Source organism: Chrysemys picta, chromosome 8 (assembly GCF_011386835.1).
Source record: "Chrysemys picta bellii isolate R12L10 chromosome 8, ASM1138683v2, whole genome shotgun sequence".
Lineage (NCBI taxonomy): Eukaryota > Metazoa > Chordata > Testudines > Emydidae > Chrysemys > Chrysemys picta.
Window position 1 is genome coordinate 45764389 of NC_088798.1, and position 26338 is coordinate 45790726.

At 40.6% G+C, this 26338-nt stretch overlaps 1 protein-coding gene across 6 annotated transcripts in view; it reads left to right on the plus strand.

Annotated features, from left to right (window-relative positions):
- KCNT2 (potassium sodium-activated channel subfamily T member 2) overlaps window positions 1-26338 on the plus strand; it is a 298580-nt gene that overhangs the window by 101715 nt on the left and 170527 nt on the right. For all 6 annotated transcript variants that reach the window (XM_042840686.2, XM_042840688.2, XM_008164277.4 and 3 more), the window contains exons 4-9: window positions 4830-4886; window positions 6035-6083; window positions 9329-9388; window positions 16106-16180; window positions 16605-16688; window positions 17302-17396. In XM_042840686.2, coding sequence (XP_042696620.1) covers window positions 4830-4886; window positions 6035-6083; window positions 9329-9388; window positions 16106-16180; window positions 16605-16688; window positions 17302-17396 — 420 coding nt within the window. The remainder of the gene's footprint in view (window positions 1-4829; window positions 4887-6034; window positions 6084-9328; window positions 9389-16105; window positions 16181-16604; window positions 16689-17301; window positions 17397-26338) is intronic.

Below are 26338 nucleotides of genomic sequence, written 5' to 3' on the forward strand. Positions count from 1 at the left end.
CGGCCCCCATGGTTATTTGAGTTTGAAACCCCTGGTCTAAGGTGACAGTCCTGCAAAAACTCAAGAATGTGTTTAGCTACATGAATGTGTGTAGGACCATTGACTATTACCATAAGTAAAGTTACCTACAAATGTAAGTGTTTGCTTCATGAGAGCCAATGAGTCTCCAACTGCCACTCTAACCAGTCACGGTTAATGCTCCTTTAGTTCTGGTAATGGCTATATTGTTATTTGATTTTAACTCTTTACAGACAGATTGTTTTAACTATTGCCTATTTCTTACTGCAATAAATTTTGTCTATTACTGTTGTAATGGAAACAATCCCCCTTCAATCCTTTCTTTTCCTGACTATCCAGGAGATCTAGCCTATCTTACTTCCTTGTTGCTATCCAGAGATAAGGGATGAGTGTGCCTCTCTTCTACCCTGCCCATCTCTACTGCATAGGTATAGGCTGTCAGAGTAATAAAAACCAGTCAATGAGATGGGGACATATTAGTGAAAGACTCCAAAGATCCTGGTGACTTCCTAGGGTGGAGGCAGCAATCTATATCATGAGCTCTCTACTGATTTTTCTTGCTCCAGCATGCCCACTGTGGAACAGCGTAGAACGTACTGTATATTTCACTCTGTCATTTATACATACAGTTTACTTCATGATGTGAATAATTTTGGTAAATGTATGATATGTGTTCTCAAACGTAGAAAGTGCTCTCTTGGGGCACGATCCATGAGATCCTTCAAGCTGTTAAATTTAAGTAGTTTGAGTACAAAAACTTCCTAAAACCTAATTACAGTGCAACTATTATTTTTTATAGTTGAGTTATTCTCTTAAATCTCATTCCCCAATGGGGAACAGCACAACTTTAGGAGTTGAGAACAATGTGTAATGTAAAAACAGGGAGATGAATGAAAATGAGAAATATGGATGGGGAAACAGTAATTTCTAAATCTTTCTCAAGTTATAAACCAAACATATTTTATTTACATACATGCATTAGGCATATTACTGTTGGAAAACAATGTACGTCCTTTCCAATAAGTTAAAAAATACAAATGAATGTAGTTAGAAAAGCAGCACCAAGTGCCTTTTTAAAAGTAAAACAAAGATATTTGAATAATTTTTCTATCTGGTGCCCATCCTTACAACAATATGGTAAGCCCAAACATTTCTGCTTTCTAGACCCAGAGTCTAGGTTCAATTAATGCAATTTTCTAGTAAAAGGGAAACAAAAGCAAGAAAAAGGAACAGATATTTTAAAAATTACTGATAGCTTCTAGTATGATTAAGCTGCTGATATTTTTTGTATGAAACCTAATGAATTAGTGATGCTAAATGAGTGTAATGAGGCTAAATGAGTATACTGTAAAACATATGCAAGCGTCTTACTTTTGGATATGTGCTACATTTTAAAAGATGAGGTAGGCAGTAATCACCCCAGTATTCATTGCTTGAAAGTACACTTAGATACCGCTATACTCACATACAGCAATATATTTGTATGTTGCAAGCTATGGTAATTCTCTAGGCCTTGCCCAAACTACTTATTCTTTGATTCTAAATATCTAATAATTAACTAGCCGGGGAATGCATGTCCCTTCACTCTGTGTTGTCACATTAGAACATAAGATGGCCATACTGGGGTCAGATCAAAGGTCCATCTAGCCCAGTATCCTGTCTTCCGAAAGTGGCCGATGCCAGGTGCCTCAGAGGGAATGATCAGAACAGTTAATCATCAAGTGATCCATTTCCTGTTGCCCATTTCCAGCTTCTGGCAAACAAGGACTAGGGACACCATCCCTGCCCATCCTGGCTAATAGCCATTGATGGACCTATCCTCTATGAATTTATCTAGTTCTTTTTGAACCCTGTTATAGTCTTGGCCCTATCAACATCCTCTGGCAAAGAGTTCCACAGGTTGACTGTGCGTTGTGAGAAAAAAAATTCTTCCTTTTGTTTGTTATAAACCTGCTGCCTATTAATTTCATTTGGTTCTTGTGTTATGAGAAGGAGTAAATAACATTTCCTTATTTACTTTCTCCACACCAGTCATGATTTAATAGACCTCTATCATATCTCCCCCTAGTCATCTCTTTTCAAAGCTGAAAAGTCCCAGTCTTATTAATCTGTCCTCATACGGAAGCCATTCCTTACCCCTAATCATTTTTGTTGCCCTTTTCTGAATGTTTTCCAATTCCAATATATCTTTTTTTGAGATGGGGCGACCACATCTCCATGCAGTATTCAAGACATGGGCATACCATGGATTTATATAGAGACAATACGATATTTTCTGTCTTATTATCTATCCCTTTCTTAATGATTACCAACATTCTGTTTGCTTTTTTGACTGCTGCTGCACATTCAATGAATGTTTTCAGAGAACTATCCACAATAACGCCAAGATCTCTTTCTTGAGTGGTAACAGCTCATTTAGACCCCATTATTTTATATGTATAGTTGGGATTATGTTTTCTAATGTGCATTACTTTGCATTTAATCAACATTGAATTTCATCTGCCATTTTGTTGCCCAGTCACCCAGTTTTGAGAGATCCTTTTCTAGCTTTTCATTTGCTGTGTATTTATACTCTACTGTATTTTCCACTCCATGCATCTGATGAAGGGGTTTTAGCCCACGAAAGCTTATGCCCAAATAAATGTGTTAGTCTCTAAGGTGCCACAAGGACTCCTCATTGTTTTTGCTGATACAGACTAACATGGCTACCACTCTAACCTTTTGTAGCTCTTCATGAGCAGTTACCAATCCATGAGAAGACCTTCCCTCTGATCCCATGACAGCTTACCTTCCTTATGAGCCAAAGGCTTTCTGAAAATCTAAGTGCACTATATCCACTGGATCCCCCTTGCCCACATGCTTGTTGACCCCTTGCTGAGGCATGATTTCCCTTTACAAAAACTATGTTGACTTTTCCTCTCCGCCTCAGAATTATGTCTATGGGTCTGACAATTTTGTTCTTTAGTATAGTTTTAACCAGTTTGCTCGGTACTGAAGTCAGGCTTACAGGCTTGTAATTGCCGGGATCAGCTCTGGAGCCCTTTTTAAAAATTGGCGTCACATTAGCTATCCTCCAGTCATCTGGTACAGAATCTGATTTAAATGATAAGTTACAGACTACAATTAGCAGTTCTACAATTTCACATTTGAGTTTCTGAATACCATCTGGTCCTGGTGATTTATTACTGTTTAGTTCATCAATTTGTTCCAGAACCACCTCTGACACCTCAATCTGGGACAATTCTTCAGATTTGTCACCTAAAAAGAATAGCCCAGGTTTGGGAATCTCCCTCACATCCTCAGCCATGAAGACCGATGCAAAGAATTCATTTTGTTTGTCCACAATGGCCTTATCGTCCTTGAGTGCTCCTTTAGCATCTCGATCGTCCAGTGGCCCCACTGGTTTAGCAGGCTTCCTGCTTCTGATGTACTTAATTTTTTATTTTATTTTTGCTATTACTTTATTTTACATTACATAAAACATTACATTATGTTTTGCTAAATATATTTCAACACACTATTTAACTTACTTGTGTCTACCACCCATCTGGCTTCCTTCCTCCTAGAAATTTCACAGATGCTAGTGTTAAGATCTAGGATACATTTTTTTTTAAATGAATAAACCAAAATATCTTGGTTACCAACTACTGGGCTTGAGAGATTTTTTTGGGGGGTGCTGGACAAGCCCTGAGAAAAAACTTTGGGGCTTCTAAGGGATCAAACCAACAGAATTATGGGACAAAACCGCTTGGTAAACAGGAAGGGAGGTAATGGAGCCAAAAGAAACTACCACCACCCGATGGCAGTAGAAGGAATACAGCCTGGGAAACAGGTCTCTGTGGTCTTGCCACCCAGCAAATCCATGACATTTCCTTCAGAAATCCCCGTGGGAGAAAAATATTGCTCATTTCTGAATTTACTTTTGATCAGCAGCTTCCCCCACCCCCCATCAGCCCCTGAGAAGACAAAAGCATGAGCAGGGAGTCAGTGGCAACATGGATAGACAGGCCTTCCATGTGGATGTCATAAGACCCCGGATTTATCTGAGGATCCTCCTCACCCTCACAGATGGAGAAATATGCCCACTCCTTATGTCTGGTCAACAAATCACTCCAGCCCCTCCTGCACCTGCATGAAGGGGGCAGAGAGTTCTATTTTCCACAGTTTAAAAGTTAAGGAAATATTTACTTCCCCTATGCATGTAGTTGTGTTGGAGGGGATGGCTTGCTCTATGAATACAAGAGAGGAACACAAATATACATATTAGCTGTTTTTTCTACACATATGCCACTAGTCTCTCACTGAAATAACCAGACATTAAAGATATCCCTACATGAAGATGGGAACTGTAGTTTGGTGCAATCTTTACTTCGGAAATTGTGGAAATTATACCTGCCAATGCTTCCTAGGTCTGCTTGATAGAATTACTGGTATTTTCAGCACTTCCTTCATGCTTCATCCTTTGCAAGTACCCCATTTTTTTGTTCATCTCTTTTGATTTTTATATTAGATCACATTTAAAACTAAATCTTCTTAAAACAAACACAAAAAATGTGTCTGGCCTTTAGCTTTGAGAATGTATGTATCTAAAATACACACTGAACTAGTTGGTCAAAGTGATTTGCCTTCTTTTGAATATCTATCTCTCAGTGTTTGTCACAACTTAGTCTGCACAGTGTTTGACGAATTATATAGAACAGTGTTACCTAAGAAATTAACCCCTGTCCATCCCCCCCCCAATCATTTTATAATTGTGTTTTCATATACATCTGGACATGGGCTTTATGTGTGGATTTGTTGACTTCTGGCAGCAAGGAATTAAACAGGGGCTGTTCCAGTCAAAACTACACACCTGCAAAGATTGATTGGTGAGTTCCAGAATTTTTTTAGTGATCTATTTTGGGTTCAAATACACATATAATGTGATTTCTTTAATGCATATGCAGAAAGTTAAAGTTATGTGTATCAATGAGGGATAAAACAGTCCATAGTAGCTAAACTCTCTGAATCCTACAGCCTTTCTGGACACATTTGACCTATGTTGATGGAGCCATAAAATTCCTTCAGAGGATTTCTTGCCCTACAGAATTAATTCCACTCAGTAACTCTGAGTTCCTGGCAAAGAAACACACCCTTCCTGCAGGATTGGTGGGATTTTAAGGCTCCAGAATTGTGGAACAAGTCATCTCAAATACCATGTCTTTGGAGTCCCAAAGATGGGTTCAGTATTGTGATTAATTGCCTATATCTGGACAAGTGAATACCACCATGTTAGATGCAGAAGTCATGACTTCCAGCTGATCAGGACCATTTGGATTCTAGACATTTATTTCCTTACTGAGATAGAAAATATATGATTATTATATAGTCTAGGGTAGTATAGTGACCAACAGGACTGTGTGCCTAGTTTCACTGGTACTGTATCAAGAATGCATTTTGTTTTGTTGAAATGGTAAGTACTTAATGAAGGAGATGAATTTCACCAAGACAAAAATAGTTTCTTAGGAAAAAATCATAAATAATGGGGTTTTACAACTAAGAGGAAATATTTCCAGTTTCAGACCCAGTGCAAATAAATGCTCACTAATGTGGATACTAGTTAATAAAACTATGCATCTGTACATAACAGAGAGCAAAATAGAAAATTCTGGCTAAGAATGTGATTAGATTTGTTTTTTCTACCACAAATTAATGGTTCCAAATGAAGGACAGTTTCCCTCTGCCTCTTTAAAATGCATACATCATATTATTTGCTTCTAGGTTAGAAAGACAATTGGATTGTCAATGCTGAGTGACTAGTTACCCATATAAAAATATGGGGAAGCGATTAACTATTTTACACCACTCCAAATACTGATCATCTGGCTTTTATATTTAATTATGTTCAAAATAGCAGCTGATGCAAAGCCCATTTAAATTAATGGATATCAATCCCTTGACTTTGCTGGGCTTTGGATCAGGCCCATATGCACCATTTGATGGGTGTCACATTTATTGTGTCATTGTGATTCAACAGGTCTCCTATTATTTGGGTGAACAGAAGCTTGCCTTTATGGGGATTACAGGTAATGTATAATTAGGATATTTTTAGCAATTACATTTTTATAGCCGTAGCACACTTGGATTTTTAATACTTCTGAGAAGCTAATACACATATAGAAAGGGTAGCAAACAAAATTCTACTTCCTTGGAAGCCCACTATAGTGATAAATCTAAAAATAAAGTGAATTAAGAAAGCAAACTATGTTAAATGTTACACTACTCTGGAATACGTGTATTTATAGTAAAGTATTGTAGGTCAAGAGAAAATAAGAAAGTTTTAATATTCTGTAAGTATTTTTCCTTAGAACTAAATAAAGTCTATTGGACCCAATCTTGCAGCCTTTACTAAGAGCTTGTCTAGCCCTTTCATCGACATAGCGCTATCTACACCAGGAGTTAGGTCGGTAGAATTCTGTTGCTTAGGCTGGGTCTACACTACCCGCCTGAATCTGCGGGTAGAAATCAACCTCTCTGGGATCGATTTATCGTGTCCCATCGGGACGCGACAATCGATCCCCGAATCGACGCTCTTACTCCACCAGCGGAGGTGGGAGTAAGCGCCGTCGACGGGAAGCCGCAGAGGTCAATTTTGCCGCCATCCTCACAGCGGGGTAAGTTGGCTGCGATACGTCGAATTCAGCTACGCTATTCACGTAGCTGAATTTGCATATCTTAAATCGACTCCCCCCTGTAGTGTAGATGTAGCCTTAGGGTTGTGGATTTTTCACACCCGAGTGACGCAGTTATACTGATATAAGTTGGTAGTGTAGACCAGGGTTGAGTTTATTAAGGCCATGTCTACACTACCACTTATGTCAGCAAAACTTATCTCACTCAGGAATGTGAATATTCCACCCCCAGGTGATAGAAATCACACCAGCATAAGTGGGAGCGTGCACAGTGCTAGGTACTGCCGCTCATTGGGGGTGGCTTAATTAGGCTGATGGGAGAGCTGACGGCACTGAGCAGCTATGAGAGATCTTACAGCGGCGTAGCTGCATCGGGATAGCTGTGCCACCGTAAACTCTCTACTGTAGACATAGCCTGAGTTTCAACTTCTTTACCTGAAGATTAAGCTATTGTAATGGGTTCTATTATACTTTAAATCCGCAAGGAAGCCAAAGCTAGTGCAGAATATGGCAGTCCACACAGTAAGTGGAGAATCTTGCTATGAGTACATTACACCAGTGTTTTGTGATCTGCACTGGCTGCCTGTGGGTTTCCAAATGCAGTTTAAGCTGTTGGTTTTCACTCACAAAGCCCTAAGTGGTATGGGACCTGCCTATCTGAGAGATTGCCTTTCCTCACTGCTGCAGGAGAGATCAATGGCGGCACTCAAATTTGATCATCCTTCCCCTCAGTAAAGAATAATGGATTGCTACTGGAGCATTCTCTGTGAGGGGTCCTCTCTTGGCTTTGGCAGATGATCGCCGTCCTGGTCCAAAATAGTCTGGATTTGTTAGCGTTCTGGGCACACTTCAAGAGGAGGGAGATATTGTTTAAGAAATGTCATTTCAGGTTTCCCTTTTTTTTCTCTTTTAAATCTAATTGGCACTATTATATAGTTTATTTAGTTGTATTATGTGGGATTGCTGCTGGCTCTTGTCTGTTATATGGCTTGTCTTTTAAGTAGGTGCCTTTATGGTTCCTAATCTAAAATAAAGAAGTTATGAGATTTCAGGTGCTCAGCACATATGAATCGGGCCCACAGTTATTAAACTTTACATGGTTTCTGAAAATAAGCTATTGCTTTGTATTAAGTTAAGAGCAAATTTTGAAGATCGTTGTGGGAGTTCTCCCTAAATAATTAATTCTTGTATTAAGGATTCCTGAACCATCTAGTATAATTATGCTATTATATTTTTGCACTACCCTCAGTACAAATCCGTTATGGTGAATTCTATCTCTGTGTAATACAGTTGTTTATTAAAGCAACATTTCTCTGATGGAGATAACTTTTGAATATTTGTTTAAAATATGCAAGGTCTGAGCAAATAAAGTTTGACCGACATATAGATTACTTTCGCTATTTAATCTTAAAATATTGAGACATAGCCTTAGTAGTTTATGGTGCTGGTTTTAGGCTTATTCTTACACTGTAAACCTATGCTAGTCAACGAACACAGGAAAATAGATACACAAACACAAAATAGGAGGATATATATATATATATATATATATATAGATAGATAGATAGATAGATAGATATAATGTTATATAGTAACAACAAACTAAATTCCACTTTTATGCAAGAGAAAAACTTCACTTCATCTGGAGCAATGCTAACTACTGTAAGAGTGAAATGTTTTGGTGATTTTTTTTTAATATATATTTTCTAATTCACACCATCTATTTTTAATCTTCATAATGTCATTTCAAGTGCAAGTAGTACAGGATGTTAAGCTTTAATTAGTAGTGAGCATTAATTTTAAATTAGGAATAGAGACTAATTTGATTCCAGACTCCATATTAAGTAATACAAATGTATAAATAGTAAATGTTTTAATTTAATATATGCACACATTTTTAAGCTGGTTTTGTGATTAGTTTTAAAAGACATTGTGGAGTATATATGCAATGTGTAAACCAAATAGATTTTAGTAGTTTAAGACAGGTCACTGACCTTTTATATGTCCATTAATTCAACACACACTGATTTAAACAATGACATTTACCATCTCTCTTTTGCTGTGTTTTAAGACTTTTTGGGGGGTAATATTTATGACCCACGCACACTAAGAAAAAATAACACTTCAGTGTAATGTTTGAAAAAGGTCATGACTTCCTCTCACCATTTGTCTTATTTTTTAAACACATTCCTTATACTCTGTCATCTCAAAATGGAACAAGTCCTGGAAGCTGCCAAAAGCCTGCCAGTTGCAGCATAACACAGAAACTGGCTGCTTTTATTTGGCCTTCCCTAAAAACCCATGGAGAGACCATTCTGGAGACCTTCTGAAGCAATATTCATGGAGGAGATTTTGAGGGCAGCGCCTAGCAGACAATAGGACTTAAGACAAGTGCAGGGGGTAAATACTAATGAATCGTTTGACAGGAACAGGGCTTTATTCAGCACATACTGTGGTAAGGAATTTTAAGATTAGAACCAAGATTTAGGGGTTAAAGATGGTTTGAGAGGATTTCTTCACCGCAGATCAACTAGTTTTGATTATTTTTAATCTTTCAGTTTAATTCTTCAGGTAATTTTTGCTTTAATTAATTACATTACTAACTCTGCATTAACATATATATTTATATATCATGTTAGGTTTCAGTGGCTTTGATAAGTCTGTTTGAAACAATGCTGCTGGGTTATCTGAGCTACAAGGTAAGGCCAATTGGTTTTATTCTTTGGAATCAATTCTCCATTTGATAGATTTCTCTTAATGCTAAGGGGAGTTTACATATCCTCATTGACCAGAGATGAGATCCCTTTGTAAGTCAGTTTACTACTTACAGGTTGACGGAAAGATAAAAATGATCATCTTAAATTACTTGTGACTAATTGGTCAAGAAAAATGTTACTTATATTACACTGAAGTGCATGACTCATTCATGATTTATGAAGTTTACAATGGGCCGTAATCAAAGCCCATGCAGTCAATGGCAGTCTTTTCATTGACTTCAGTGGGATTTTAATCAGCCCAATGTTTACTTAAGAAAAGCTGAAGAGGACTGAGTTATAAGTATCATGGTACCAAAAAGGTGAAGGAAGAAATAGGCATCCAGATGCTCAGCTAATGTAAGTCGGCCCCCCTCTGTCAGATTTAGTGACGCTAGTTCAATTTACACCAGCTGAGGACCCGACAAGTAGCATTGTATAGACTTGTAATGAATGGAATATAGATTTGCCAATATAGGCCAACAATCTGGGGACAAATTCACGTCATCTTTTTTCTGAAGATGCGCTATCTACATCTCCCAACAGGTGCCAAGGTCATTCAGGAAATGGTGTTGATTCAGCAATTCCCTCTGATGCTGGAGTAGCACTACGAAGCACTGTGTTGTTGAAAATGAAAGCCATGGTCTTGACTGCTTTTACTTCATTGCAAATCAAACAGCACTATTCTGAAGAATGGGAGTGTTAGGGGTTACATTCTAATTTGGACAATTGCACTCTGCTAATTTAAATGTTCACATCCTTTCATTTGGATAGTGCATTCTTCTTTACTTCCTGCCCGAAGCCATTGGACAGGCTTGCAGTTAACAGTAAAAACAAACAAAAAACCCTTCCATTCCAGCTGTGACTGCATTTCATTAGTGGGTGTAGTGATAAATGTTATTACAAGGAGGAGAGAGAAAAGTTATTCTCCATAGCCTCTGAGGATAGGACAAGAAGCAATGGACTTAAATTGCAACAAGGGCAGTTTAGGTTGGACTTTAGGAAAAACTCCCTAATTGTCAGGGTGCTTAAGCACTGGAATAAGTTGCCCAGGGAGGCTGTGGAATCTCCATCATTGGAGATTTTTAAAAGCAGGTTAGATAAACACGGTCAGGGATGGTCTAGATAATATTTAGTCCTACCATGAGTGCAGGAGACTAGATTAGAGGACCTCTCTAGGTCCTTTCCAGTCCTACGATTCTATGATTTACGTACGTCCAAAGTGCTTAGGGACCTTTTGGGATGAAAGGCTGTAAATAGGCACCTTGGCCCAGATCCACAAAGGCATTTAGGCTCCTGACTTCCATTTATGTCAAAGAAGTTAGGAGCTTAAATACCTTCGTGGACCTCGGCCTTTGGTACTATTGAAAATCCCACTACGCATCTTTGTTTAATTATCTAAATACCTTTTGAAAATCTGCTCCTTCGGCCAAGCAATGCTGAATGGAGCAATGCCTAAATACCTTTGAAAATCTGTGACTAAAATTATTGCAAGAGGCAATTGAAGAAAGTAAATGTAAAGGTAAGAGAGGCCTACATTTGTCTCTGGGCTTAAATGGTATAATGCAAAAGCAGAAAGTCTGATCAATCTGTAGAGGATGGCATATTGTCTCAAACAGCCTTTTCTTGTTTCTCAAATGTATTAGGTATCATAATAATCAGAGCAGGGGACTGGAAGTCAGAAATCTTGTGTTTCACTTCTAATTCTTCCACTGCCTCTCTGTGTTGGTTAGGGACAATTTTTCAAAGGTGGCTTTTTTTTTTTTTTTTTTTTTGGTATAGTTGTGTCTCTGTGGTCTTATTTTTCAATATGTGGAGTACCCACAGCTCTCTCTGACATCAGCTCTCAAGTTGTTGCTGCACAATATTTCTGGAAAACTTAAAAAAAATCAAGGTTCGGTCATCTGAAATTGGGCACTCAGGAATCAAGGCACACACAAATAGAGGGCAATTTTGAAAATATGGGGCCATATCCATCTGCACCTCAGCTATTCCAACTCTAAACTAGGGAACTTTGAAAAAGGCTTTGAGATCTGCTGATGAATGCAATTACAAAATATTATACATTTGTCTTTGTTTTTTCCTTAAAATGTCAAGTTCTCTTTAGTTATATTTTTCTAATGTTTTGGTTAGAATTTCTTCACATAATTTGCCCTTTAATTTTTATTATATGCTATTACAGTGAATTATAAAAAGTCTGCATTTTGAGCTATTAGGATAAAACAGTAAAATACATTTCACCAAACAAAATAAGAAAAGCCTTTATTTTAAAAGTTTAAATATCTCATTTTGTGAAATGAGATCATTTTGTGCTTTTAGTCTATGAGTCAATGGTATTTAATAACTAGTCAATCCATCAGAGTCACAGAGTAATTCTTTATTATACTTATCAAGTGATGATTGGCAGAAATGTTTTTCAGAGTATAACATTTTTAATAAGCTTCAAACTGGCTACTAAATTATACCTGATAAAAAGCAGCTAATAATGTTTATACAGATTAGGTGTTGTCCATTACAAATATAAGTCTCTTGGTGGAAAAAATAGCACAGTGAAAAACAACTGATGCCAACATACTGCTTATAAAGCAGTGCCACTTTTCATTCTAAAGTTATTGGGCCATTTTCTAGGGCAGGGGTCGGCAACGTTCAGCACGCGGCTCGCTAGGGTAAGCACCCTAGCGGGCCGGGCCAGTTTATTTACCTGCTGACGCAGCAGGTTTGGCCGATCGCAGCCCCCACTGGCCGCGGTTCGCCGTCCCGGGCCAATGGGGGCGGTGGGAAGCCGCGGCCAGCACATCCCTCGGCCCGTGCCACTTCCCGCCGCCCCCATTGGCCCGGGACGGCGAACCGCGGCCAGTGGGGGCCACGATCGGCCGAACCTGCGCGTCAGCAGGTAAATAAACTGGCCCGGCCCGCGAGGGTGCTTACCCTGGCGAGCCGCATGCCGAACGTTGCCGACCCCTGTTCTAGGGCCTTGAACTTGCGTAGTTTACACCTGTGCAAATTTTATATAAACACAACTATTTTATCTAGCATTTTATCCCTAAGCCCACTTTGCACCAGTTTAAATAAGTACACAAAAGTAATGGTGAATCAGTTCCCTAAAGTAGTTCTTTATCTCTCTCGAAAGTGGGTATAAAACTCTGCCATCCTGTTGTGGTAGCAATTTATATCCACTTCACACATATAGTAAATTATTATATTTAAGAATGGTCATATTGAGTAAGACCAACAATTCATTTGGCCCAGTATCCTTTCTTCCAAAAACAGCCAATGCCAGATGCTTCAGAGGAAATGAACAGACCAGGACAATCATCAATTGATCCATCCTGTTGTCCACTTTTGGCAGTCAGAGGCTTAGGGGCACCCAGAGCATGGGGCTGCATCCCTGACCATCTTGGCTAATAGCCATTAATGGATCTATCCTCTATCAACTTATTCAATTCTTTTTTGAACCAGTAATAGTTCTGGCCCTCACAACATCCCCTGGCAATGAGTTCCACATGGTACAGGTCAGTGGAGAATCAGTCCTATAGGATCTGATAATGAGAAGTTGTACATTTCCTGAAGTGATTATTTTTATATCAGAGATCTGCATGGAGACTAACCGTCCTACTTGATCTGTTAACTTTGCAGGTCTCTCACAATAATATAAGTATAAGGTGGATAGAAAGCTGACTAGATTTTCGTGCTCAATGGGTAGTGATCAACAGTTCGATGTCTAGTTGGCAGCCGATATCAAGCAGAGTGCCCCAGGGGTTGGTCCTGAGGCTTGTTTTGTTCAACATTTTTATTAATGATCTGGATGATGGGATTAATTGCACCCTCAGCAAGTTTGCAGATGACACTAAACTGGGGGTGAGAGGTAGATATGCTGGAGGATAGGGATAGGGTCCAGAGTGACCTAGACAAATTGGAGGATTGGGCCAAAAGAAATCTGATGAGATTCAACAAGGACAAGTGCAGAGTCCTGCACTTAGGAAGGAAGAATCCCATGAACCGCAGGGGAGTGACAGGCTAAGCAACAGTTCTGCAGAAAAAGATCTGGGGATTACAGTGGACAAGTAGCTGTATATGAGTCAGCAGGGTGCCCTTGTTGCCAAGAAGGCTAATGGCATTTTGGGCTGTATAAGTAGGAGCATTGCCAGCAGATCGAGGGAAGTGATTATTCCCCTCTGTTCGGCAGTGGTGAGGCCACACCTGGAGTATTGCGTCCAGTTTTGGTCCCCCCACTACAGAAGGGATGTGGACAAATTGGCGAGGGTCCAGCAAAGAGCAATGAAAATGATTAGGGGGCTGTGGCACATGACTTATGAGGAGAGGCTGAGGGAACTGGGATTATTTAGTCTGCAGAAGATAAGAGTGAGAGGGGATTTAATAGCAGCCTTCAACAACCTGAAGGGGGGTTCCAAAGAGGATGGTGCTAGGCTGTTCTCAGTGGTGGTAGTGACAGAACAAGAAGCAATGGTCTCAAGTTGCAATGGGGGTGGTCTAGGGTGGATATTAGGAAACACTATTTCACTAGGAGGGTGGTGAAGCATTGGAATGGGTTATCTAGGGAGGTGGTGGAATCTCCATCCGTAGAGGTTTTTAAGGCCTGGCTTGACAAAGCCCTGGCTGGGATGGTTTAGTTGGTGTTGGTCCTGCTTTTAGCAGGGGATTGGACTAGATGACCTCCTGAAGTCTCTTCCAACCCTAATATTCTATGATTCTAAGTATTAGCTCCCCTTAACACTGTCTGCCAGACCCAATACAGATCCTGTGTGATAGGACACAAGCTTTGTTCCAACAATCTGCAACATTGAGAACCAGGTAGCAGCAGGATCTGCATGTCCAGAATCCCGAATAAAGAACTTCCTTTGTGTTTGCTACATGTGTGTCCTTTTTTCTCTCTTGTAATGGACACTACCAATACAATGAAATCTGTAGCAGCTGATCATCCTTTGTTAGGAAGCATAAAGAGCAGTCCCCTAGAAAGTAAAATATGCGAAGATATTTGTTCAGTAGAAACACATGGTGAGTGAGTTTAAATTAAATTTGAATTTCTAATTTCTAATTCATTATAGTTTTTTTTATTGTGCCCACAGTTAAATACAACCACAGCCTTTAATCCTCCTCCTCCCATCACTTCTGTGTACAGTTACCACGCAGAACATTTAAAACTATCCAACTATAGTCTCCTTCATCTGTCAAAATAAAATTATTCTGGCACTATAGCAGCAGTGGCTTCTGGAGATGAAGGTGTGTGGGGAGAGGCGGGGGGAGAATAGAGGATTTCCTTTTTGCACAACAAAGCTTGTATTTAGCATTCAGTGACTGAGTCAGATGATATAATAATGAGGATTGATTAATTTGTTGATATAAATGTCAGATCATTTATGTCTATATTTTTAATTTATCCTACTGCACTTCAAATTCTTGCAATATTTACATGATTTATTCCACAATGTAAATGCTGCAGTATTACATTAACTAGTATGAGCTTCATGAACTTTACCTTTGTGAAGAGTCACTGGGAGCTGGATTCACAAGAGGACTTGGGTGCCTAAATCCCAGAATTGGGACCCACTGGGATTCACAAAATACTGCTCAGCAACCCCCAAACCCTGTAGGTGCTTAAAATCACCCTGCACCTAATTTTTTGGCATAAAAGTTCCCTAAGGCACCTTTGCTTCTGCTTCTGAACATACACAGTACTAGGTGCCCCATGCTAGCTGTCCAGATACCCAAGCCCTAGAAGAGCAAGGCACAAACTGGGGGAAGATAGGTATTCCTCTGCCTAACTCAGCTGCAGGGCCCAATCTGGTGAACAGGTTCAGACCTTGCCTGCTAGATTTGGCACCTCTAGGTGAGCTTACCCAAAACAGGGGGTGGGGAAGAGTACCTCCCTCTTAACCTTTAGCCCAGCAGTGAGTGTACTCACCTGGGATGTGAGAGATCCCAAGTCCAAGCTGTCTCTCCACCTAAGAGGGAAAAGGGATTTCAACTGGAGTCTGCTGCCTCTCAGGTGACTGCCTTAGTCACTGAGCTATGGGATATTTTTATTCAGGGCTCCCTTAGCTCCTGTTGAAGATGTTCCACTGTGGATACATTTTTAAAAAGTCATTGGAGCAGGAGGTCTGGATCCTGGGCCTCCTGCATCCCAGGTGAGAACTCAAATCACTAGACCACAGAATTATTCTCACACTTTCTTGCTCTTTTTGGCCCAGTGTTTAATCCACAGTTCAACAGTTTCAATACTGAAAGAATCACTGGGCCAAATACCACTGCCTATTCCACAGGGATAGCAGACTCCTGACAGAGTGATCTGGAGATAGCTCGGTGAGGAAAGTCTCATGGAGTTTTCCTCTGCTGCTGGCCCCTATTTTAACTTCCCCGATATATAAACAGAAAGATGTCATGTTCTCTCATTTACCTAATCTATTGTTTGCCCCCCACCCACCCACCAGTAGGAACACTAGTGCCAAATCCTGCAGTCCTCTCTCAGGCAAGACTCCCAATGACATCAATGGGAGCCTTGCCTACGTGAGGACCACCGGATTAGGCACTTGGTCTTTTCAGATTGCTGCATATTTGCACGTTGTTTGGGATGAACAGTCTCTACAGTGCAACTCAGTGAAAGTCTATTTCTGAAGTTTGGTATGTTTTTGCTGTTTTGAAAAGGGAAACATCTGGGAACAAGTTTTGCGAATACCCTTCCTCCTGGAAATAATCAACGCTGTCCCCTTTATCATTACAGTAAGTATCTGAATTAAGTGTCGGTGTCCATTCCTGGGTGGGATTATGGGTCTGCTCCAACACACACTGAAGCGAGTGGAAGTCTCTATTGACCTGTATGAGTGATGAGCAGGCCCTGTTGGAGAGGCTAATTTAGCAAACTATGTTTTTCTTTTTGAAAAAAAAAATATATATTTAAAAAAGTCACACAGCCAACAATGCAATGAGCAAGATAAACCAGTTAGATGTAAAAGCAGAGAAAACTTGCATAGTAAAAATGTTATCTACACTGTAAACTACCTATCATATATATTATGCAGAAAAAAGTAATATAGTTACCAGTTTTTACATCAGGAGTACACAATTTTATAAACACTGTATTGGATGTAGTTTCTTGGACAGAAAAGCTGTTAAGATGTATTTGTGTTTATTTCCCCCTCCTCAGATTTTCTGGCCTGCACTAAGAAACCTATTTATTCCAGTATTTTTAAATTGCTGGCTTGCCAAACATGCTTTGGAGAACATGATTGTAAGTATGACCAAAAATAGTGAGGCAAGAATAACTTTAAAAAAAAAAATATCCATTTCCGAGTCTGCTGACTTCAGCAAGGCTGTTGCTTTCCGGTCAGGGAACTGCACTGGACAAATTTATCATGGGATAATCACATTCACTATTCAATCATGGAAATGCTTCTACATTTTGCTGTATCACCATTTCGTATCAAATTTGGAAATAGTTTCCAATAGTTTCCTCAGTTTGTGGAAACTGGCACATCACTGACTTCCAACAAGGAAAGTTCCCAGCATGGCTAACTCGTATGCCACTCACATGTAGTCTCTCCACCAGGGGTCTAAAGAGGTGCTATGCTCCAGTTACTCCTGCCTGGCATACGGAACCATTTGGGCCAGCTGATTAAATTTAGCGCAAACTCCAGGATGCTCTAAAGTATGCCAGGGTAGTCAAAGACGCAGTCACAGAAATCAGGGAACAACTGACTCCTTTGCACCATCCACTGTGCTCAGCAAATTTTAAGTGCGGTTGGGCCATTGTAGCTTATCAAAATATCATGGAACTATTGTATAGGATCAGCAGATGCATTATTTAAAAAAACATAACCAACCTGCTTTTTCTATTAATATAGAATGATCTCCATAGAGCCATTCAACGTACACAGTCTGCAATGTTTAACCAAGTTCTTATTTTAATATCCACATTGCTGTGTCTTATCTTCACCTGGTAAGTAGCAGATGTTTATTACTATGTATTACATTTTCTAATTTAAGCACATTGTATTAAAACAGATACAGTGGAATATTGTTTGTTAAGAGATAATGTTGTTCCCATGCAAGGTTTTAATTAAAAGGTGGCTTCAAGGCAGTGTTGGTGTAGTGGGGTTGGGTGAAAAGAGGGCTAGAGTTATTCTAATTCTTAGGAAAATTAGATTTGTGCAAAAACATAAATAAAAAAAATACACTACTTCTGATCTCAGGGAGAAAGTTACTCAAGTACATTGGGCCCTCTGCACAGCTCCCCAAACAACTTGAGCCCTACTGTGGGGCTATAAAAGGGAAGAGGTTGTGGCTGGAGTGGCACCTAGTGGGGCTTCTGTGTCCCTGTGCTCTGTTAAGATGCTCTCCATTCTAGCCCTCATTAGACTGGTGAGACAGGTCAGGGAAGGGTCCACAGTATCAATACTTTGGCAACTCCAGTGGCTCAATACTCCCATCAAAGGGGGTGCAGAGAAACTGATAACAGTTCAGCTCATGGGTTCGAATAGCACCTGCAGTAAGGTAGAACTACACAACAGTGGTCTACCTAAGTATACTGACTCCTTTCCAACAGCAGAGCTCCCTGTCAAACCCTTATTTCTCAGGCTGTTAGGAGGTGGTAGAGAAGGGGCAGTGAATGGGGAGGACCCTGTGCAGAGCAACTATAGTTCTATCATTATTTACTGTGCTAGCCAGAGTGCCTGTGGTGTCACTGCATTGATAAAGCTCAGTCTGTCATTCTGGAGACACTGATTTGATTTTTTCCTGCTTTATTTCTCCAACCTAATTCTTCTGCTAGCCACTGCTATATGACTTTCACCCTTTGGTCAGGATAGAGTAACACATGGCCTCTTTTAGTTCTGCCATTAATGTTTGTTCTTTAATCAGAAGAATTTGTGCTCTCTAGTGGCTCAAGGAATATTTCTATTTTTACTCCCTTCATTTACAGCCACATAATTGCATGAGGTCAGATTTTTTGGCTGAGTAAGGACTGCACCATTTGACCCACACTGTACAAAATTAGGGCCCTACCAAAAATCAGCCCACCCCCATGAAATCTGATCTCCTCGGCTGCTGGGAGCCTGGGGCTCTGAGTCCTAACTGCTAGTCCAGCCACACTGAGGAGGGATAGGACTTGTCCTTTCCCTGTATAACTGCTCTTGGTGGGGAGATCAGATCCACCTCCAGAGGCAGCACGGAGGGAGCTGGGCTGTGTGCCTCCGTCTCCTCTCCCTCCCACCCCCGCATTTCCTGCCGCAGCTCTGGGCGCCGAGCTCCTGGCTTCCCCTTCCTCCCCCAGCAGTTCCTGCTGGGGTGGGGGCTTCTGCTCCCAGTGGCTGCAGCTGGGACAGACTGGGCTCGGGGCCTCCCCCCGCTCCAGCCAGAGCTGGGGGCTTCTGCTCCCCATTGCTCCAGCCGGAGCTAAGGGCACCCCCCACCGTTCTTCCACCCTATAGTTTCTTCTGGGGCTGGGGCACCCATTTTTCAAGTGGACTCCCAGATTGGCCAGGGGCCCCTGCCTTAATCTGTCACTGGCCTGGACTAGCAGCCCCCGGCTAGGGCACTCCTAGTAGCGTGGGGGAGATCCTACCCACCTCCACCTCCCAGAATCTCCTCTAACTGCAGGAAGCTCAGAGGCTGCTGCCTACGCAGCACAGAAATGAGGGTGACAATCTTGGGACACCCTCCCCCCCGGTTACAATACCGTGAAATTTCAAATATAAACATCTGAAATCGTGAAATTGACCAAATGAAAACCCTCTGGCCATGAAATTGACCAGTATGGACCCTGAATTTGGTAGGGCCTATACATAATGCTGTCACTGTAATACCAGGACAGCCAATATTGCATCTTCAGCCACAGTTAATGTATAATATAAAAGAATCTGTTGCAAGCTGTGCTTTAATATTTGTTACTGTCCAACATTTCACTCAAGTGAAAGACAAAATACAAAGTATGCATCCACTTCACAGGGAAGCAAGCTCTTTCTGGAAATAAAGCAGTTTCCCGAGAGCTTGCAGTGTCCCTGGTTGAACAAGTATATGAGCTCCATTTGAAATGGAACATTGTGTTCGGGTCCAGGCATTTTGGTACCGACAGTAAATCATGTAGAAAATGGCAAGCTGACCTACAGTAATTGTGTCTGGTTTCTACAGTTGCAGATACAGACTCATTATAGATCATTATATGCTGACCTAGTGTTGACCCTGCTAGACAGAAAAATAAGGTAAATAAAAATGAAAAATACCCAATAACAATTGCTAAATGAAGCCCTTTGGCAGTGACTTGTAGTATTTGCTGACATCATTTGCCTAAGATGAGTCTTGTGTTGACCAGGAAATTGTTTATATTATTTATTTGAATGTACAGTATTGAGATTTATTTATTTTGGGGTAGCCATTCATATACGAGTTTACAGTGTAGAGCAGCACTGTAATGACTACTGAAATATTCACACACCATAGACAGCATGCCAAACTCATCTCCGGGGTAAGGTCTTCAGTTATGTTATATCCTTGGTGCATTAGAGCCAGTCTTTCTTTAGGAGCTGCCCTTATTTATGGCTCAAACAGAGGCCCTGCTGCAAAGCAACAGAGGGGAGTAAAATGCCCCATTGTGGGCCAAACCCTTTCTTGGAGAGAGTTCAAAAGCAGAAAAGAGAAGCTGCCACCAGGCTGCCATTTCACATCCTATACAGAAACAGGCAGTGGCAAAAGCGGCTCTGTCCCCAAATGCACTGGGCCATGTACCAGAGCCAACACAGAACCCTTCTGCAGACACAGATTACGCCCCACCAATCCCTAGGATGGAACAGGAAGAATGAACCAAATAGCTCCCCCTTAAGGGTTAATTACAATACAGCCCTTCGTACCTGCAGATTTATAGGTACTAAACACTTGTAGTTCCCATTTACTTCAGTGGGAATTGTGGATGTTTAGCACTTCTGAAAGTCAGGCCACTTGTCTTTACCATGCAGTGTATTAGAAGCCATGCTTATTTAGAAGATGCATGAGGATAAATAAATCCAAACAAGATATAGTAATTACGGTTTGAGGTTTTTTTCTTACTTTACTCTGAAGATGAAATAACAAAATAGCTTCAGCTGGTACCCTGATAACCATTACAATTTCTGGGAAGTCAAACCTTTGCTTCATAACTGATTTAAAAGTATTGATGTATTACTTTACTGGTTGAGAAAAATGTGAGGTTGAAACCATATTTTATGCTCAATACATTTATGGGTTACATTCATAGAATCATAGGAATGAAGGACCGGGGGGGGGGGGGGAATGGAAAAGTATGGTGGGGGTGCTGAGAGCCATTGAACCAAACTGTAAACCCTGTATAGGATGGAAACCACTTCAAGCCAGGGGGTGTGGCAGCCCTCTCCCCCAGCACCTCAAGTTCCAGCACCGATGTGTAGGGCTGGAAGGGACTTCAAGAGGTCATCCAAGTTCAGCCCCCTGCAGTGAGGCAGGACTATGTAAACCTGGATCATCCCTGACAGATATTTGTCTAACCTGTTCTTAAAAACTAATGACTGGGATTCCACAATCTGTTTTGGTAATCTATTCCAGGACTTAAGTAGCCTTACAGTTAGAAAGGTTTCCCTCCCCCCCCCCCCCCCGAATATCTAAACTAAATCTCCTTTGCTGCAGATTAAACCAATTATTCTTTGGCCTACCTTCAGCAGACATGTAGAACAATTGATTGCCATCCTCTTTATAACAGGTCTTAATATATTTGAGGACTTGTCAGGACCCCTCCCCCACCCCCAGTCTTCTTTCCTTGAGATTAAACATGCCCAGTTTTTTTAGCTTCCTCATAGCTTATGTTTTCCAAACATTTATCATTTATTGTTGCTTTCTGCTAAACTCTCATTTCTCCATGTTTTCCTTTTAATGCGGCACCAACACCTGGACATAGTACTCCAGACAATGCCTCACCAGTGCTGAGTACAGAAGAACAATTACCTCCTGCATCTTGCATATGGCACTCCTAACACACCCCAGACTGATATTAGCCTTTTTTCAAAACTGCATCACATTTTTGGTTCATATGCCATTTGTAGTCTACTATAATTCCCAGTACTACTGTGTAACCCTTTATTCCCCCTTTTGTTGTGCATTTGATTTTCCCTCCAAACGATAGTGCTTTGCACTTGTCTTTTTTGAGCTTCGTGTTGCTGATTTCAGACCATTTCTCCAATTTGTCAAGGTTATTTTGAATTCCTGTCTTCCAAAGTGCTTGCAACTTCACCCTATGTGGCGTCATCTGCAAATGTTATAAACTTATTCCTCATCCCCTCCCCACCCCATGTTGACTATTCCTTATAACCCTATTATCCTCTAGGTGCTTACACACCAATTTTAAATAAAAAACTGTTCTAGTATCTTTCCAGGAATTGAAGTTAGTTTGACTGATCTAATTCCCTGAGTCCTTTGTTCCTCAGAATGTTTGCTCTTCTTTAGCCCTCTTGGATCTTACCCATCTTCCATGAGTTCTCAAACATAACTCAAATGGTTTCAAGATTCTTAGATTTCAATTAGTTCCTTAAGCCTAGGGTGAATTTCATCAGGGCCTGATTACTTGAATACATATAATTCATCTAAATATTCTTTAATCTGTTATTTCTCTATTTTCCCTTGTGTTCCTTCCACCTTGTTAATATTAATTGAGTTAAGCAGCTGGTCATAATTGATCTTTTTAACAAGACTGAAGCAATATAAGCACCTGAGCCTTCTTGGTATCTGGTATTCGCTCTCCTTCCCCTCTAAGTAGTGAGCTTATACTTCCCTTCATGTTTCTTTTGTTCCTGATATGTTTATAGAACCTCTCCTTACTGCCTCTTTTGTACCTTAGCCTTTCTGATTTTATCCCTGCATGCATGCCGAGCTATTCTTTTGTACTCATCCTCATTAATTTGACCATGTTTCAACTTTTTATAGTGTTCCTTTTTGATTGTCAGGTCATTAAAGAGCTCCTTATGCAACCATCTTTGCCTCTTCCTATTCTTCCCATCTTTCCTTCACATCAGCATAGTTTGCTTTTGTGCCATTAAATATTTTCTGAGAAACTGCCAGCTCTCCTGAACTCTTTTTCCTTTTAGATGTTTTTCCCCCATAGGGCACTACCTACCCATTTCTGAGTTTGCTGAAGTCTGAACTTTTTTAAGTCCATTGTATTCTGCTGCTCTCATTCCTTCCTTCCAAGTTGACTTCCACCTTCAGATTCACAACTGATTCCTCCCTGTAAGTCAAAATCAAGTCAAATACCCCTTAGTTTCTCTCTCCACCTAATGACACCAGAAATTGTGCCCAACACATTCCAGTACTTACTGGACATGGTGCGTTTTTCCCTTTATTACTTTTCCAACATATGTCTAGACCTTTGCTTAAAGCCCTGAATAAAGGGAGGCATGTAGTACTCCTCCCCAGGACTGAACCATTCAAGGGGGAGCCTTCAGACATAATTGGAGCTCAAAAAAGTACAGTTCCTTCCCATCTCACACCTTGCTCCCAAAGGGATATAACTTCCTTCAGACCTATACTGGGTGCTGATTGTTTCCATTAATGCTGGTTCAGCTCATCAGGCTGATTCAGTAGAAAGGAAGAGTCCAGCCTAACTCCCATTTAGGATTTTCAGTGGGACTTAAGGAGTACATAGGTCTTGTGCTTGTCTCTTATGCAAGTGAATTTCAACCAAAGTACAGATCAATTCAAAGGCCTGATTGCGTAAATAACCCCTTTGTTCTTAACAGATGTGTTCCTTTGAACACCCACCCTTAAGGAAGAAGGGCATAGTGTTTAAAAAACTAATCTTGCTTAAAGGGGAAGTGAAGGCTGAAATTAGACCTTTTTAAAATCAGCAGGTCCAAATAGCCAGCTCTTTCAAAACTCTTGGATGCGTGTTGAGGAGCTCATCAGACCACTAATATTGATTTTCAATAAGCATTGGAGCACTGGAGAATTTCCAGATGACTGGAAGCAAGCAACTATTGTGCCAATTTTTTAAAAGAAGGTAAACTGAATGTCCTGGGTATTTATAGGCCTGTCAGCCTGACATCAGTCCCAGGCAAAATAATAGAGCAGCTGATACAGGATTCAATTAATAAAAAGAATTAAAGGAAAAGAATGTAATTAATGCAAATCAGCATGAGTTTCTGGAAAATAGATCTTGTCAAATTAACTTGATTTTTTATTATGAAGTTACAAATTTGGTTGTTAGAGGTAATAGTATTGACATATACACTTAGACTTCTTTATGGCATTTGACTGGTACCACAGAACATTTTGATTTAAAAACTAGAAGGATATACAATTAACATGAAACACATTATATGGATTAAACCTGGCTAACTGATAAGTCTCAAAATGTAAGTGTAAATTGGGGTTTTTCATTGGGTGGGCATTTCTCCAGTGGGGTCCCACAGGGATAGGTTCTTGGTCATATGCTATTTAACATTTTTATCAATGATCTGAAATAAAACATAAAATCATCACTGATAAAGTTTTCATAAGACACAAAAATTGAGGGAGTGATGAATAATGAAGGGACAAGTCACTGATTCAGAGCAATCTGGATCACTTGATAAACTGGTCATGAGCAAACACTGCCTTTTAATACAGCTAAATGTAAATATGTACATCTAGGAACCAGGAATGTAAGCCATACTTACAGTATAGGGGAAAATCTATATTGGGAAGCAGTGACCCTGAAAAAGACTTTGAGGTCATGGTGTATAATCAGCATAACATGAGCATAATAGAGAGAAGGTTAAGGGGTGACTTGATTACAGTCTGTAAAGTATCTAAATGGGGAACAAATATTTAATAATGGGCTCTTCAGTTTAGCAGAAAAAGATAAAACACGATCCAATGTCTGGAAATTGAAGCTAGATAAATTCAGTCTGGAAATAAAGAGTACATTTATGACAATGAATAATTAACTATTGAGACAATTTACCAAGGGTCATGATGGATTCTCCATCACTGAGAATTTTTAAATCAAGACTGGATGTTTTTCTAAAAGACATACTCTAGGAATTATTTTGGGGAAGTTCTATGGCCTGTGGGGATACAGGAGATCAGTACATGATCACAATGGTCCCTTCTGGCCTTGAAATCTATCACTCTATAACAATCATATACATTTTTGTATTCTCTAAAAGTAAGTGTTTTCTGTGTGTTACTCTCTCTTGGAGTGAAGGACCTGCCACCAAATTGCCGCCGAAGAATAAAGCGGCGGCAGCTCGAAGTGCTGCAGATCATGATTGCGGCTTTTTTTATTGGCTGCTTGGGACGGCAAAAACCCTGGAGCCGGCCCTGACTGAGGGTATAATTTTCCTTTAGAGCATTTTTTACAGCCTGTTCTGTGAGGTAAAGTAGGTAGCCAGCTTCACTCTCAGAACCTAGTCTGAGATGTGCAGGGCTTGCAGTTAGTTTCACATATAGGAGGTTAGGCACACTCTTGCCTCTTACATGTGTGCAATGTGGGTGAGGGGGGAGGCATGAGGAACTTCCCTGCCACACGCCACTCCTCCCCACAAGCACCACATGCAGCCCACTAAAGGCCAGGCACTGTCTGAGTCAGCATCTGGACAGTGCAGGGACTGCTCATTCCCTAGTCCCCCATGGGTGCACAGTGCCTCAAAGGGAGCTGTGAAGGAGTAAGGTTGTGGCCCTTCCTTCCCCACGCTGGTGCATGGAGCTCGACTACTATACAATGGAGCATGCTGCATGCGTAAAGGCTGTAGATGTGGGCTTGCTCCCATTACATGCGAAGGACTTTGGGGAGGCACTCTCTCTCACAGGTCCCAATACCTCCCATGGAGATGGTACAGCACTGCACCATCCTTACTCTGGACTGTCTCCAAAAGGCACAATCTATCCTAAAAAGAACATCTGAAATCAAAGTCTGAAAGGCAACAAATACCAAACCTCACAATGACAACTGTAAGGTTTTTTTCAAAAGTAGAATTACACTTCAAAGTTAGGATCAAACACTAAATATTTAAAAAGAGCACCTTCTTACTCAAGTCTGCTACCTGTGTGTAACTGTCATATCTGCTGATTTTAGGAACAATCAAGTTTTACTGCTGCTAGCAGCCCCCGGGTCCCAGCTTGTGTGTATGGGGAAACAGACTGGGGTAAGGGGACTGGCTTTCAGCACCCCTAATATTCAAAGTGTTCCCATACCACTGACTATGGACATTTTATATGAACTGTGTTCTACCTCATTCATCATGAGCAAAACTATCAGTTAATATCGGTGGTTATGCATCAGATCCCAGGCTGAACTTGCAGGGCAGGTAGTTAGATCAAATATAACCAAAAGATGACTTTTCTGGGAGTCAATAAGAATAGACATAGAACCTCACAATAGCATTTGTAGGGAGCTACTTTTCAGACTACTCTCTGTAATATAAATTTCTTGGTCAGGGACATATTTCTATAGATGCCTAGTACTTGTGTTTATTGTTGTGAAACAACCACCCTGAATATAATTTCAGTAGAACTCTTTGAGCTACATTAGGAACAGAACCCTTACTGTACTCCATTCTTTGACAGTCTGTTTGTGCATGTGGAGTAGGAGTGCTTGGCAAATACACACTTGATACATTTAAATTTGCTTAACCAGTAGTTTGTTCTGTATGTGGCAGTACATCTAAGGATTTATCTTTATTCAAGAGACTTTCTTCTTACTTCAAAGAAGTAAGGGGGGGAGGGATAGCTTAGTGGTTTGATCATTGGCCAGCTAAACCCAATGTTGTGAGTTCAGTCCTTGAGGGGGCCACTTGGGGATCTGGGGCAAAATCAGTACTTGGTCCTGCTAGTGAAGGCAGGGGGCTGGACTCAATGACCTTTCAAGGTCCCTTCCAGTTCTAGGAGATGGGATATCTCCAAAAG